The following is a 16,996-nucleotide window of genomic DNA, read 5'->3' as shown; positions in this document are numbered from 1 at the left end:
TCTTTGTCACCATCGCTGCTAGCCTCGTCGCTATCTTCCTTACTGCTGACATCTTCAAACAGTGCGCTATATTCAGTACCATCCAGCGCATTAGAGATGCAGCATTTTTGGAAGGAGCGCACGTTGCGGCGCACACAAAAACCATCTCCCATGGCCCCCTCCAACGACAGACCGATGCCGAAGTTCCGCCCAGCTTGAACGTTTGACGATGCCTCTACGGCTAGCACAACTAGCGTATTTACTCGATTCTCACGCTTCCTCGATTGTAACGCGCACCCGTTTTCCGCGAGGAAAAAGTCCTTTACCAGTACCGCGCACCTCATGCTTTCAAACTGAAATACAACTTTCTGTCATTTGGAAAAATAGATTTCCTCCCGATGCACTGATGTTGCAATAAATAAAAAAATGTCGCAGTTTCGCCCGAAAGGCGATGCATCGAATGCGGTAGCAAATTAGTAGAGCGCTATTAACAAGCACGGTGTCACGCGCGCTCAAGCAAACATGAACACATCTCGCTCGTTGACCGCGGAAACGAACTGTCAAAACGCTGGAGACGAAGCGCGCCTTCGTGCTAGCATGCCTCTCGCTTCAATGCGGCGAAAACATGGCGCGCGGCGGACTTAAGCCGTCGCAAATTGCTTTCAAGATAGGGCCAAGCCTGATCGTATCGCCGGAGTGGATCGTCGCAGATTACATCCTGCTTCGGTCCACTGAAACCGTTCCGCATTGCTTTGCTGGCGAAAATCCTCTCCTTCTGTTTGCGCCAGTCCCGCTCGCAAGTTTCGGATTCTCCGAACGCCCGTGATGCGGCCCGATTTCCGTCCATCTCCGCACAGATGATCACTTTCCTTTTAAATGCGGCATCATGCATGATGAACTCGGTACTTCATGCTCATAGATAGAGCAGACGCTGAGAATGTGAAAACAGACGGTAGACTATTGCCTAAGCACGTGTACTGCAGCACACGGAGGAAGCTTCCGCATGCTACGGTAGCTAGGCACGACGCGCGTGCGAGGTGGCCATTTTGAAATGCCGACGCAGATTTAGGGTCGTGTTGAAAGTGCGCGTTAGATTCGAGTAAATACAGTATTCGTTTAGAAAGCGGCACTATAGTGGCATCGCCCATTTGGTGCCATTACGATAACGCCACACCGCGCCGATGCTGCACCATACCGATACTACCGATACGACGCAGGTCAAAATGACGACGTCGCTCGTGTACTTCAGCTGGCTACTGGCGCGGCTAGTAGCGGCTGCGACACTGATTTTTCTAGATGGCGCCAACTATGCACCATATTTATCAGTTTCAGTTAAAAACTGGCACGTTTTTTAAAATCCTCGAATCTAAGCCGACCCTAGAGTTTCGTATGTGATTATTTGAAAAAAACTATCGGCCTAGATTCGAATAAATACGGTAAACCCTTTTCCTATGGAACGGGAGGCTTGATTTCCTTCAAGTGGTGCCAAAACTCATCGGAACAGCGAACTACATCGATGGTACCAAGGTTCTGCCTACCGATTCATCGTACCGACCTTTGGCTGCTCATCGCGGAGTCCAACCATGGAAGCGCTCAAGCTCAAGCGCAAAGCCGAGAGATCGCAGCTAACATGGCGATCTCTCTGATCTCTCTGAAAAACATCCAATCGTCTTACCAAAGGACCCCTATTACTGCGAGCCCCTCGTCATGCAGCACCATCGGCAACTTCTTCATGCAGGAGTTCGGGATACACTTGTACAAATAAGGGAAAGATTTTGGATATAACGAGGACGGCAGCTAGTCAAGAAGGTCATCAGAGGATGCATCGTGTGCCAACGCTACGTCAAAGCTTTCTCCGAAGTGACTGCACCGTTACCACCTGAAAGAGTAACCGCTTCGGAACCCCTTTCAAGTAACAGGACTAGATTTCGCCGGTCCCCTCTACGTTAAACATCCAAATGACTACGCCAAAGTGTGTATTTTCCTGTTCACGTGCGCCGTGATTAGAGCTGTTCACCTCGAACTAGTAGAAGACATGACCGCCACAAGCTTTCTCAACGCTTTCCGACGCTTTGTGTCGCGGCGGGGACTTCCTTCTGTTATATATTCCGACAACGCCTTAGCATTCAAGAAGAGCAAGGGAGAGCTTTCGAGATTGTGGTAGTCATTGAGAAAAGAAGAAGTTTGTAACTTCATCGCGAACCATCACATAAAATAGAAATCTATCGCCGATCATGCACCGTGGTGGGGCGGTTTTTACGAGAGACTTATCAGGTCGGTCAAGCTGACGTTGAGGAAGTGCATCGGCAAGGGATATCTTACGGAGAAACAGCTACAAACAACTTTAACTGAAGTAGAAGCTGTGATCAATTCCCGGCCAATCACATACCTTTATAGCGACTGTCGAGATCCGGAACCCCTCTCCCCGGCTCACTTTCTCATTGGAAAGCGAATATCTGCACTTCCCGACCTAACACGCGGCGAGATCACAGCCGATGGTCGCCATATACTGCCTATGTGGGAACAACAAGAAAAAACTCGAACTTTCTGGGAACGTTGGTCCAAAGAATACCTCTCGGAGTTAAGAACAATGTCAAGCTCCAAGTCAACGACACCGTTCGACAGAATTAAGAAAGGTGACCTCGTCCTTCTACAAGAGCCCAGCAAGCCCCGGCAACTATGGAGCATTGTTCGAATAGAGGAGCTCCATAAAGGAAGGGATGGCAAGACAAGAACCTGTACCTTGAGACTACTGGGCGGATCTACCGTTATACGGGTCGTTCAACACCTGTACCCGCTGGAATCAAACTTTTTGTGAACTTCTGCGCGCGGGGCAGTTGTTGGAACAAGCGCGACAAAGAAGAGGACGAAGCTCGTGCTTGGGACCACGCGCAACAGCAGCTAACCCACGGAGTCGTTTCACGGTTTATTTATAATAGTAAACCCTTTTCCTATGGAACGGGAGGCTTGATTTCCTTCAGATATATCGGTTATAACGATGAGTCGAGCTAAGAGTATCAACTTATGCATTGGGGCTACGAGAAAAAAAACCATATATAACGATATATTATTCACCGCATATCGGATATAACGATTGAAATTTTGCTTCTGGGCGGTGTTTTTCATGCAGAATAATCGTGAAAATTGCGTTCCTACGTTGCCCTTAACCGAGACGGGGCGAAAAGTTTGCCTACGCGAGTTCGTATCTGCCGCCATTACCGCGCAGCGCATCCCGCCCGCGTGCCGATTGCGAAAACCACGGAGAGCATCACAAGTTGGTGCAGCATGCACAAGATGGCACCAGCTGCTTCGCCCCCGCGTCACCGGCAGTCGCGCGAGGAGAGGGCTGAATAAAGCCCCTCCATCCACGCGCCACCGCCGGCGAAAACGCGTATGGAGGGGCTTTAGGGCGGAAGAAAGGCGATAAGCGAAGGCAACGCTTCCTCTGGCGAGGGGCGCCTGCGCTCCCTGCCGCACTCTCTCTCTCAACGGAAGCAGCGGCAGGTGCGCCCCTTGAGACGAAACTGATTTTGCAATAGGGGGGAGAAAGCGATAAGCAAGCGGCGCCTCCGCGGCCTACGCTCCCTTTACAATCTCCCTCTCAGCGAGCACGGAAATGCACCGCGGCAGAAGCGGGAGGTGCGCCGACAAAGCGCAAAGCAGCGTCTCTCGAGACGAAGCTGCAAATTTTGCAGGACTCGAAGTACGAGCTCGCGCAGTGGATGATATCGACAATTATGAAAACCGGGAGCGCCACGATCATGAAGGCTAGAAGCAGTATCCATGCCGATCAACGGAAAAGGCGGGCTTCGTGCGCCACGACGAAACCCCCATGGGCGAAACCAACACGGTGGTGTCCGAACTCTGTGAGCACATCGCTACTGACGACGAAATAGGTGTTGCTTCGACGGAGGAGCTTCTGAGTGCAAATAGTGCTGCCTCGTTCTGCGAAGAGAACTCCGACGGGGCGATCGTTGTCACGACGGACGGCGGTGTTGTGCGACAGAGGCGACGACAACAGCAGCAGTGACGACGAGATTAACAATGGCCAATGTTTGACACCGACCCCAAGGTTCAACGAAAGTGCAACGTCGTCGATCGAGTAGCTCATTGAATTCATGCACGCTAAATTATAGCCGCCAGTGTTCGCGCAGCAGATGGACGCGATGCACACGACGGTTGTGAATCCAAAACTTCCGCGAAAGCAAGTGCAGATTTCTATTTCAGCGTGCCTAACAATTGAGACGCTATTTAGAGGTATAAATAAAAGTTTTATTTTTCATGGCCTACTTTCTACGACGTCGATTTTTTATCGCAAGTGGCAGTTTCGGTTTCAGGACTGCCAAAGGTATATTCGGCATTTCTTTTTCCGGCAGTCCAGATATAGCGATGATCGGTTATAACGATCGGATTTCTCGTTTTTCTCGATATCGTTATAAGTGGACTGCACTGTATCCCATATCACCTTCGCCGCAATACAGCGGTGTTATGTGGCTTTCAGTTAAATTTTTTTTTAAGGTGTGCGTTAGACTCTGGTAAATACTAGGGTTGTGTGAATAGGGTTGTGTGGTCGCTTGATCTGGTTTTGTCTAGCTCCACATTGACAATGATTTAAAGAAGCCTATTGTAGGTGGCTGTGGACACGCCACATTGCAATTGTTCAGCGACACTATCAGATTAAAATACACTCGAGCCTTGTGATAACGAAACGGGATATAACAAAATAATAGATATAACGAAGCAAATGAAATTCCCCTTTAAACCCCTGTCAGGATTCGTGTATTTAAAACCTCGTTTTGACAAAGTGAAATTGTCCTGCCAATGGATATAACGAACCACTAGATTCGTCTCCAAAGTAGTCGTTCGCAGCGGCAGTTCAAAACTCCCGCGTCCCCGCGTGAAATACGTCGTCGAGCAACACTGGTCTTTCTCACCACCACGCGTAGCTGCACACCTGCACTCGAGCAGCAGCTCACTCTCGCATTTCTCCACTGACCTTTCTCTCTTGCGCGTGCCTAGCTGCACGGCTAGGCACGCGCAAGTAACACAGTACGAATGAAAAAATAGTCAGCAATACGAAAACTTAATGCGAAAATTCAGAAATAACGAAGTTTCCTTGTCATGTTAAGAATGCCTCAGTACTACGAACTAATATTCCGTAACCTGAGGATTCTTAAATTTCCGTGTATCATTCGCGGCAGCCGAAACAGTAAGCTAGCAGATGACAAGGCACAGAGAGCGGACACCGCATGGCGCATGGGTCCGCAAAACCTGAGACGGTGCCCGAGAAAAAAGAAAAAAGAAAAACGCGGTAAGCACGTTTTTTCCATTTATTACAGAGGCGACGACGCATCAGGTTTTGCGAGCGCATGCTCCGCCCAGAAAAGTGTCGCCTAGCAACGGAGGTGCGACTCTTCCTTCTTTCACCCTTCTTTCCGCACACGCCTCTTTCATTCGCGCTTCTTACCTGCGACAGTTACTAACTACGCGCACAGAGAAATGTAACCTCCGTACTAGCGGAGATACGTCGTAGGCATGCTACATGGTCACACTTTGCACTTTCTGGACGGTGTTGTTTATGCGCGCTTGCGCTTTGGCATAGTTTAGGTGTCCACCTCGAGCGATACCAATTACGGTTTCCACGACAAGGAATGTGAAAAACAAACAAACAGCAAGAAACATTGCATTTTGGAGGCGACATGGAGCTACCTTTTTTTTTGTCGGCAGTTTTCTCGGCATCAGCGTCTGATTTACGCGCGTCCCTCTTACTAAACGGTTCTTTGGTGGTCGTGGCAGCAGAATCTGCCCAACCCAGGTCGATGGCGATGCGGCTGTACATAAACAAAAAAAAAAAGAAAGAAAGAAAAAGCATTCTAAACAAGCAATACGTTGGCCATGACAACTTCCAGCACATGCAGCTGCTTCACGCACTGTGTCGTTTTTGTAAACAAAGATGGCGGTGCCCACGCAAGCGCAATATGGTGGTACTTTACACAATTTAAGTGTGAAGTAACGGCATTTGAGTGCTTTTTGGAGTCTGCTGACCTTGCGCGAGTAGATAATGTGTAGGGAAACGTCCCGTCAATGTTCGTTTTTGCAGGGATTGCAGTTTAGCAACATGTATTTGTCGAGAGGTACGAAATGCATTGAATCCTGCGAGCGTTTGCCGGGGATGGATTAATATTTCGTTGTCGCAAAAATTTTGTAGTCGTGTGATTTCATTATCCCGGGTTTCGATTGTATAGAAAACAAGCTCTGTGCACGGAGGCAACTGGCCAAGGATCAAGCCGCCAAATTCAACAAAAGGCACACCCTTACCATTCTTCTGGTGGTCTTCCATCCACTTGTGTACAAGCCAGCTGAATAAACGCTCATTCCAATCACGTACAGTACCAGATGGCAGCACAGTCCCAAGGCAGACCAGGCCACTATCTGTAAAATGGGCCGAAAGGTTGTGGGATGCAAGCTTTCTACACACCAAATGAATGGTGCATGTCACACGACATGCCACAGAAGGCTCCACACTCGATTTCAGTCACGTGCAGATCCTTATACCAGGTGTTTTTTTAACGTTAACAGAATTTAACAAACATTTTACGCAGTGCACGATTTTGCACGCTGTGCATGATGAGAACACCTAACTTGGGTATATGCCTGTGCTACACGAACGCTGAGGCAGACGCAAGCAAATCACAGAGCATGACTGCGCGCTGGAACACAGTACAAAATGACGTAGTTTCTCTCTAAGCGCCTGGAGCTGCACGACCTAGGAACATGCAGACGAAACGGAAGTACACCTCTCTCGCTACAGTACAAAGTAAAACATAAAACAAAAAATGCATCCATTCGGCTTGTAGGTTTTATTATTTCTCTAAACTTCAACAGATCAAACAAATAACAGATGTTGCCTTGAATAATTCTCAAAGTGTCACATGTCACTATGAGCGACGTCACATCATATACAAGTACGTAGGCACACTTGGCGCATATATGTCAACTCTCCAGCTGGAAGCGCGGCGCCCGCGAGGAGAAGGGCCAAATGGCGTTTGGTTTGTAATTTCAGTTCTTTTCGCGGCGCGTAGCGATGAAATAGCTCGCACACATGATCGTTAGTGCGCATTGTATGCATTGCGCTTGTCAGCTCAAAATGGCCAGACCTGGTGAGGGGCCCTTTAAAACTAGATATAACGAAGTCACACTTTTGCTGCATAATAATTTGAACTTGCACTAAAAGAAATAGCATCATCACCGAATTACCGCCGACGATCATGTGCACCAAATGCATGAACCCTGAAACCGACTGAATTAGAACACGTGGCCACCAAACTGAACTTTCCTCAACATATTCATCACTGCATCTCTACAACCACTGCTGAATGGAGAGGAATGAGCATTGGAAGTGATGAGACCGCACCTGTTATCCTGAGAGGCAATAGCCAGGCAGACCCTTGCCAGTCCAGCAGCAGTGTCTCCAAGTCAACAAGCAGGATCGCTTCCTGCGCACGAGCGAGCACATCCTCAGCGTCGCCCTCAGCTACGTGGCCTTGTTCCTCGTCCTCTCCATTTTTCCCCAGCGTCGGGACAGCAGCAGTGATGGGGACGCTGTCACTTGCGCTCGAGTGGGGCTGCACAGACTGTCGCCAGGACACACAGGTCCTCAATACAGCCACACTCACTAGGGGTGTGCGAATCAACGTTAATAGAACCAATTCAGTGTCACAGCTCCGCTGAAAACATTGACTCCGTAACGGTCGCGAGAACTCTAGCGCTGCGATCGAGTCGCGCTACCAGCAGCGCTTCCGGTTGCGCGCCTTCTTCGTCCCGTGTGGTTGTTTTGGTGCTGCGAATTTGTTGCGTCCTGTAGAAGTTCGTTCAGAGGTTTGAGTGCTCGCGAGCACTAAAACGTGCTCGCGCTGGTCTGCGGAGCTGTGAAGCCTGGCTTGTGTCGAGCATGCGATATGCTGGCATGTTTTGCACCAGGTTGAACAAGCGGCTACAAGTCGTCAGCTAAACGCTACTTTTAATGCGTAAACATTCTTTGGCGAGTACCACAGGTCCGTCAAGCGAAAAGTGTAATGCCTTGTAGCTGCACAAAAATACGTAATTTGCAAACTTAAAATGCTTAATCATCACAATATAAATGTAGATGATTGGTAGCTTTATACGAGATAAACAAATTAAAAAAATTTATCAGAGGGAATATCTATAGGGATACATAGGGCTCCATAGAAAATGCATAGGGAAGCTTATAGTAGGGGTAGGCCACGGAGTAAGATAAACAGGAGCGCCGACTACGCCGCTGCGCAACGCATTCGCTCGGGACAAACCATGCAACGCAAATTATACATCGCGTAGCGCCATCTTTCGAGGCGCGTGGAAAACACTCAACAGCTTGCTTCCATGTGCGCATGCGCTGAGTGGCGGAGACCGGCGGCGACGACGGCGCAGAACCGGCAGCGCGGCACCCGTAGAGCGTGTCGTCTGCTACAAACGTTGACCCTCGGCCATCTCAATTTGACAGCAATGAAACACAAATATATATGCGCACAAATAATAAAAGCGCAAATAAACACGCGGTAGCGCTTTTATGCACGCATACCAAACATTTTTAGATGTCTTTAGAGGAAACAGACGATAAATGATGCTGTACAAAAAGACACAACAGAAGCACTTGTTTTTCACTCTACGTCTGCGCGGAAGCGAACGTGTGAAATTTTCGTCTTCCTCGCTTAGTTTACCATGTCTGCAGTATGTTTATTCATGCCTGATGGAACAAGGTATCTTGATACTTGTGCGTGAAGAGACTGAGCAACAGGACACGTGTTTTTTTCCCGGCTGTAAATCTGGGTATGGCAAAGGACGCGAGAAGTTTTCGCTCATCGCGGCGCCATCTGATCTTTAACTACTGCACCAGTGGCGTCAAAAAATTCCTGAAGGTAAGCGAGCGCTTAAAGCAATGGACAAAATATGTTCGCGACACTTCGAGCAGCAGCTTATTCTTGATAGTTACTTCAGCAAAGACAAAGGCGATGTCCTACTAGATGTAAAGCAAGTGCCTCGACTTCGAAGCGGAGCTGTTCCTTCAATTTGTTTAGGGAAGCCTGGCGTAGCTCAATGATGCTGAATGCCAGGAGGAACCAGTAGACGCCAATGCGGAAGGACGAGAGGAGGTCAATTTAAATTTGTCTACAACTACACACAGTGCAGGTGTCTTTCCTTGTCCAGAGACATGCCATAATGTAGAGAGAGAGAGAAAGGGAAAGAAAGACAAGGAGGTTAGCCAGTGTAAATACCGGGTGGCTACCCTGTAAATTCTCAGCCTCGCCTTGGAGATGATTCCCCTAGTTATAAAGACACATAATGCATTTTTTTGACCGATTTTTCGGACGAATTTGCCCCTGAAAGTTGGATTTTTCGGACTAAATCGCTCGTTTAAAGCTACGCTCCCAACCATTGTGGAAGCCGCCATATTGGATTTTCCGCCAGCTTGGCTAAATTTGGTCTTCGAATGGCTTTGCTGCCTCCGAGATTAGAAAGCGCACTTGGAAAACGCGGCACGGGACGTTACTTTTTCCGTCTTCGGTCAGCACTACTATCGTCATCACACCGTTGGGGACGGGAAAGGAGGAGGCGAAGGAAGGATTCTTTTTATTGTTGTAGCTTCTTCAGCTTGTTTCAGTCGCCATTCCGCACGTGTTGTGTCGCGCTGCATCGAGACGTTGTGTGGTTCCTTGTGGCTACTACAACATCGAATTTTGCGTGCTTGACGCCATGGCTCCGCCATCTGTGCCATCGCGAGAGCCAGGCGGTGCGAAGAAGCGTGGGAAGTACACGACCCTGACGTTGGAGAAGAAAGCTGCAATTATCAAGCTGATACAGAGTGGACGTTCGCAGCTTGATGTCGCCAAAGAATACCACCTCTCCAAGCAAACGGTATCTGACTATGTCAAAAACAGCGCGAAGATACTGTCAGCGTTTGAGAATTCCCACAACAAGAGCCAAAAAAACGACAGTAAGGGCGTTCATCCAGCCCTTGAAGAGGCTCTGCAGTTGTGGCTCAAAGGAGTTTTGGCCAAGAACCTGCCCGTGTCGGGAGACTTGTTAAAAGAAAAGGCGGAGTCGTTCGCTCTCAAAATGGGCATTGAGAGTTCAAATGGCAGACAGATGGCTTCGCGGGTCAGTTGCAAGCATTGCTTAAAGAATATTTAAATTTGTCATGCTAACTACACACAGTGCAGGTGTCTTTCCTTGTCCAGAGACATGCCATAATGAAAGATACATACGCAAACTTAGAGAGAGTCAGAGCACGGTAGCGTGCCGAACCTAAGGGAAAGAAAGACAAGGACCGTGCCCGCCTGCTCAGCCGCACCGTCTTGTTCGACAGCGGGAAGGTGTACAAGGTCGACCTTCTGGCCGCCATCCACATGTTAGCCGATGCATGGAAAGCGGTGAAGCCAGAAACCATCGCGCATTGCTTTAGGCATGCAGGGTTCGCTGCTGCCGAAGAGCCCGAGGCGGATGACCTGGACGTAGGCGACCCGGACGGCACCGATGGCGGGGATGACTTAATGAACGACCTGCCAGTGGTGGGTGGACGTTCCTGCCACGATACATTTAAAGATTTCCTGTACGGACGAAACGTTGTGGCTACCCTGTAAATTCTCAGCCTCGCCTTGGAGATGATTCCCCTAGTTATAAAGACACATAATCAGAGCTTCTCTTGCGAAATAATAACCAGGAAACACTGGCAGGAATTTCCAATTATTATGTTTAATGAGAATGTGGGGATTCTGCTTGCAAGAGAACCGGGCGACACGAAAAGCACCACGAGAAACAAAGAAGCAAGCGAAGCATCTTAGCACTTGATGCGTGCTCAGATAAAAAAAGAGTGATAAACGTCAGCTTTTGCATAAAAACTTCTTTTCGCTGTCGTCTGTCATTGCTTGAGACCACCCGAAATGCCATTATATCGCCTTACCATTTGCTATAGTTTTTCTTTTCGTCTTAGTTTCCGTAATTTGTTTATTTTCTGTTCCTGTGCCTTGTAAAGTTCCATGTAGGCCACCTGACAAATGCCCTGCATTTGGCCTGTATAAAATAAATAAAATAAAATTATACATGACTTGTTTCTCCTGCTAACGTCACTCCGTGAACCGCAAGAGCTATGTACGCTACAGGCGTCAGGGCGTGCGCGGAGCAGACGACAAAACGGATAGGCAAGCAGATGCCGCGAGAGGCCTTTGCTCCTTCGGTTTGTTGGGCCCGCCTCTCCACTGCAGTTTTTCATCATTCGTAGCGCCGTCTGGCGAACACGCCGTGAAGCAGGAGCCGGCGTTGCAGAATGCGTCCCTTCCAGACGAGCAGAGTCGGCACTCCTGTCTTATCTTACTCCGTGGGGTAGGCCAACTTAAATTTGGGGGTGGGCCAGCGCGGAATACGACTAACTTTCTCCAAGGAAATGCATAGCTTGTACAGAGTGTCCCGACTATCATGCACCAAGATTTAAAAATATGCAAATGCCACGTAGTTGGACAGAACCAAAGTAATGTTGTTTGCCGTCGCATGGAGATACTCAGATTTTGTGCATTCCGCCTAGGTGCATAATTAGTCCTAATTAATTATCCACATCTCAAATATTGGATTGAAAGTGTAAATCAGAAAATTGTAGAGCAACATGAAAAACTCCACATAAAGCTTTCTTTCGCTCAATCTGTGCTACATAAAAGTGTTTTTCCGAGCGTGAAAGAAGCCCACGAATACACGCAAAGTCCCTCGAGCGGCCAGTCGCGCTGCAGTTTTGGGTGTATTCGCGGGCTTCTTTAACGCTCGGGAAAAACACTCTTATGTAGCACGTATTGAGCAACAGAAAGATGTATCGGGAGTCTTTCATGTTGCTCTACAATCTTCTCATTGACACTTTTAATCTAAATATAATAGAAGTTGATAAATTAATTGAGACTAATTATTTATTTAAGCACAATGCAAAAAATAATCGAGTGTCTCCAAGCGACGGCAAACATTACCTTGGTTATGTCGAGCACCGTGGCATTTGCATAATTTTAAATCTTGGTGCATGATAGTCCCTATAAGGAAGTAAGGGAACTCTTCAATTGTATATGGCTGAACAAACAACAATTTTTAAACAACTGCACAGCATTTCTTTACTTTCAGTGAAAGAAGGTGAGGGCCAAGAGGGGAAGGGGTTTCTAAGCACAACCAGAGAGCAGAGGGCATTGCTGCAGTGTGCCGCAAAGCCAACCGCCTGCTGTAAAAGGAAGGACGACACTCACCGTAGGAAACTTGTCTTGCGGCGATAGTAATGCCAAGAGCTCGCAACCAGGCTTAGGCTGTACCACAATGCTGGCCTGCAGACACAAGGCAGCTCTTTCAATATCACTGCGGAAGCATTGCGGGTAAGGGAGCGCCGACAAGTGTTAACCGGAGCATCAATGCATTTCACCGCAGATTTTGGTATATCAATCAAAGCTGGTGCTAAGCATAGGATTCCTGCTAAATTTCTAACACTTCATAACTGCTCGGTTTCAATTTCACAGGTGGGACACATGCTCTTGAGTGATTAATTATGAATTAGTGAAATTCTGTTTGTGTGGAGGTGGTGATAAATTGGGCATCGAAGGAGACCAGCCATGGCGTCGACTGCCACGAACTACAGTTACTGTATATGCTTCAATAGGGAGCAGAGTTGGACGGAGGTCCACCACCTTGTGCGCGAACTGAATGAAAGTTGTGAAGGGAAGACATGCCACGTTCGCACGAGCCAAGCTCGTCGTGACACAAGAGATTGTGTTGACCCGTGAGGTCGACCTGCTTTATCTGGGATGCCCGAGACAACTTTATTATGAACTAAACGCCCACGAGCTAACGTAGTTATTCAATTTCTTCTCAACAAATAGAAGTATCCTGTGGTTTGTGCCAAGACATCACCTAATGCAGGATCGTTTGCCACGCATAGCACTGTGACGTCATCTGCCGAAACACATGCCAATCAGTGATCCCGAATGAATACAATATATGAAACAAGTGTGTCGTGATTGCTGTACCAAAAGAAAACAAAACAAGACATTTCTATTTCGGAAGCATTTTTTTGGAACATTGGCCATCAAAGAAGGCGCCTAGCTGCAGTGATGTGGTGGTCATTGCCAATTTTGTTTATCTGCATGCTGCACGGTTGCCTCTTGAACCACGTGACCGCGATCAGCGAATGGATATGTGCATGGTAAACAAACACACAACACTGCTCCCTGTGGGAGCATATACAGTAACCACCACAAACAACCAGCCTTCTAGTCTTCGATGTCACCAGTGTGTACAGTCTCGCACCATGCAAAAGCGTGAAGGCCATCCTCATCATTGTTGCCTTTGGCCTTCATGCCAGAGGACGCCACATGTTGATCAGCAAACATCACTCTGCAATTTGTCTTGCAAGTACCTAGTGTCCATTTCTTCAAGGAAAAGTGCTGAAATGACACCACTTCTATATCCGCGAATGGAGTTCTTTAGTAAGTCTGTTTACATTAAAATAGATAAACCAGTATACAAAACACACATATGTATAAATATACGAAGTGGGTGCCAAACTAGCATCATAAATATAGTGACCAATTTCCAAACATACGGATTTGAATCAAACCATTCTTCATTTTGCACAGTGCACACAAAAAGCTACAAGTGACGACACGGTGGGCTATCAACATTGGTACATTGCTGTTCTCAAAGGCTGCACTTGCACTCGCCGGCAGTTCCTCAAATTAAATGTGACTATGTACATGGGTGTATTTTTACGTATTGTTATGCGGACTCGTTATTTATCTTCAGAGCTGCACTGTTTGCCTCGTATCCCAAATGGGCAGCAAGCGGAAGCCCCTTCGATACAGCAGCATAAACAACCTCCTAGTTCAGCTGCCAACGGTGTCAATACAGTCTACGCTCGTTACAATGGACCCGCGTACAACAGACTTTCGAATATAACGGACCATATTTCAACCTTAGTTTGCTCTACCTATTTTATTAATGCAACAATTTTGCTTTTAACGGACTGCACTACAACGGACTATTGACTACAGCGAACGAAATTAGTGCAATTTTTTTTTTTCAAAATTAGTCGTATAAAGCCCACTTATGCCATGTTGACACGGGCTGACAACAGACTTGCGAGGGTCAGCCGCCAATCGCGGCCTCAATCGCACGCACGCGCGCGTGAGGGTTGGAGGGAGGGAGGGAGGAGGGAGGAAGGAAGGAAGGAAGGAAGGAAGGCGGAGTGGAAGCGCGCCGTCTCTTTCGAACGCAAGGCACGATGGGGAGGCGAGGGAGAGTGAGGGGGCATTCACCTCCGGTGGCTGCTGCTTACGGAGCGGCCAGGCGCCATATCTTGAAAGCGATCTTATATAGAAAGAAAAAAGTGCACTCAGCGCCGGTAGCTTCGTATGCGCTGTGCTTTTGGCATTTAGTTCGCTCACTGCTGCTGCCACGCTTCCTGACTGCAGCGTTTTGACAGCGACTTTCTGCGGTCATCGAGCGAAATGTGCTCATGTTTACCTGTACGCGCGTGACACCGTGCTTGTTAATTTAGTTAGTAAGCGAATGTTTACAACTTTATACGGCCTTACTTCGTATAGCTGCTTACTAATTTTCTATTGCAATCGATGCTTCACCTTTCAGGAAAAAGTTTTTTTACCTTTGGATGTCCGTCGCTCACTTTTGCAATAACGTTGTTGGACATCACGACCAACAAAGTTTCAGAAGTGAAGCGTTTCGGGTATTAAGGACTTCAGATAAAACGGAAATTTTCTGGCAGGTTATGAGGGTCTGTTGTAACAAGAGTCGATTGTACCGGCATCGGCGTTTCCACAAGAAAACTACATTCTCTAAATGAACAATCATATGCACAACGTCCTAATCTACGTCTACATTACGCAACACAATTGCTGTGCATGAAGAGAATACGAAGAATGATAACTAGGTAACATAGCAACGCTCCCGTACTACCGTCTCCCGCTCGCTGTTTTCGAAGGATGTGTGGTCGCTCATATCAGCGAGACTCAGATTGATGCAGCGGTGCCAACATGCACAAAATCTGCGTGCTTTGCTATGTTCTGACATTAGGTGATGTCATTGACAAGCGGCTAGCATTATATCTAAAGCGAACGACAAGTGGTCGCTGTACCTGCCGATGCAAACAGATGCACCGGTCGGTGCTTTGGAGTGTCAGCAGTGTTCTTGCAGAATACAAATCTGGAAGGTCGTGCTCCACATCTTATAGTGAGTATGCAAAGCATTTCCCTGAGAAGGGGTAAAACACCTAAAACAGCAAGCAGCACCGTATAAAATCAGTGGTTAAAACTGCCCTTGGTCTTCATGTTGCAGTGCGATATGTTGCGCATGTGCGCTGGCTCTCATGGTGGCAGGTCGAATGCGAACGGCGATTCGTGGCTATTGAATTTGTCGGAATCGTAGCTGTCACTGTTTGACAGATATGAAAAGCAGGTGCAGCTGTCATTGTCACCCGAAGGTCCGGCACGGTCACGAATCAGCTGAGCACCTGCCTGCTTCTCGCCGCTTTTGTTTGCACTCGCAGGCGAGACTGGCATGCCTTGCGCACCTTCCCCGCTGGGTTACGTAACTCTTGTGACGTCACACAAAAAGGTTCGCTCAGCTGCTCGGTCAGGTTTCGGCTTCGTGTTTCAGCTTATTTGCTTATCTAAAATTTTAGAATTTGTGGAACAATTCTACTATCAGACGCATGACAGTGGGCTCTCGAAAACCTAAATATTGCATTACCTTGACATGGTCAAAAAATCCCCGGAGTTGCCCTTTAAAATTTCTAACCATTTTTGACAGCAAAGAAAACACAGGACGTGTGCTGTCCTATGCTTTCAGCACATGTCCTGCGTTCTCTTCGCTTGTCTTTGTTATTAGTGGTTCTGTTGAAGACGGTTCGTCACCAATTTGGCCAGTTTGCAATCCTAATAACATTTCGAAGAGTGCTGCATCCACAGTTAGATTTCAATATGCATGCATGAATACCAAGTCCCAGTCTCAATTACTTTCCCCGTAACACGGCTTCTACAATGAACCCTGCCAAAGCCACACTGCTGCACGCAATCGGAAGAAGTAGCACCTAAAGTGCTTCATTATCTGAGATATTGATCGACTGGTTACTGGACTGATTTAATTCTAAAAAGAACAGAGAAAAATATATTTGAGCTGTATTAGTAAATTACCCTTCTGCAACATCAAAAAAAGCCACTTTTACAGTGAAAAGAGTGTTGGTAAGCTAGAAAAACACAGAGAAAATGAAAGATCTATGGTAATGCTGCCCAGCTCAACATGACGTCACAGATTTTGACGTCTGCTCGAGCCTAGTTCATTTTTTTTATTGCCAGAGATCGGCTGCATTGCATTCTAGACATATAGGCCAAAGACTGAACTCGACAAGTTTCAAGAACTTTTAACGCAATAGTGTTAATGCCCCGTGTCACAGAAATCCGGCGTCGGTGTCGACGACGACGTCCGCGGCTAAGAAAATGATCCCAAACCACCCCAACCACACAGGCCCTCCGCGTGGCGCGGAGGCTTTAGTGAACTAATTGAATTTCTCAAAGTAAAATGCGTCAGAAAAGCACGAGGTCGCGGGATCGAATCCCGGCCACGGCGGCCGCATTTCGATGGGGGCGAAATGCGAAAACACCCATGTACTTAGATTTAGGTGCACGTTAAAGAACCCCAGGTGGTCCAAATTTCCGGAGTCCCCCACTACGGCGTGCATCATAATCAGATCATTGTTTTGGCACATAAAACCCCATAATTTAATTTTTTAATGCGTCAGAAAAATCGTAAAGTACGACTTAATCACAACCTACAAATGTGATAGCGTCAGATTGTAATTTGAATATACAGTCGAATCTCGATAATTCGAACTCGAAGGGGCCCAAAAATTTGTTTATATTAAAAGAAGTTCGAATTAAAATAAGGACATATTATTGAAGTATTCGTGCAT

At 47.4% G+C, this 16,996-nt stretch overlaps 1 protein-coding gene across 6 annotated transcripts in view; it reads right to left on the bottom strand.

The window, feature by feature from the left end:
• LOC119440036 (uncharacterized) overlaps window positions 1-16,996 on the bottom strand; it is a 120,077-nt gene that overhangs the window by 69,191 nt on the left and 33,890 nt on the right. For all 6 annotated transcript variants that reach the window (XM_049661322.1, XM_049661320.1, XM_049661325.1 and 3 more), the window contains exons 5-7: window positions 12,270-12,344; window positions 7,394-7,613; window positions 6,298-6,411 (exon numbers count right to left, since the gene is read on the bottom strand). In XM_049661322.1, coding sequence (XP_049517279.1) covers window positions 6,298-6,411; window positions 7,394-7,613; window positions 12,270-12,344 — 409 coding nt within the window. The remainder of the gene's footprint in view (window positions 1-6,297; window positions 6,412-7,393; window positions 7,614-12,269; window positions 12,345-16,996) is intronic.

The sequence above is a fragment of the Dermacentor silvarum genome, chromosome 2, assembly GCF_013339745.2.
Source record: "Dermacentor silvarum isolate Dsil-2018 chromosome 2, BIME_Dsil_1.4, whole genome shotgun sequence".
Lineage (NCBI taxonomy): Eukaryota > Metazoa > Arthropoda > Arachnida > Ixodida > Ixodidae > Dermacentor > Dermacentor silvarum.
The sequence above is the reverse complement of the archived record's forward strand: the minus strand, read 5'-3'. Positions and strand labels throughout refer to the sequence as shown.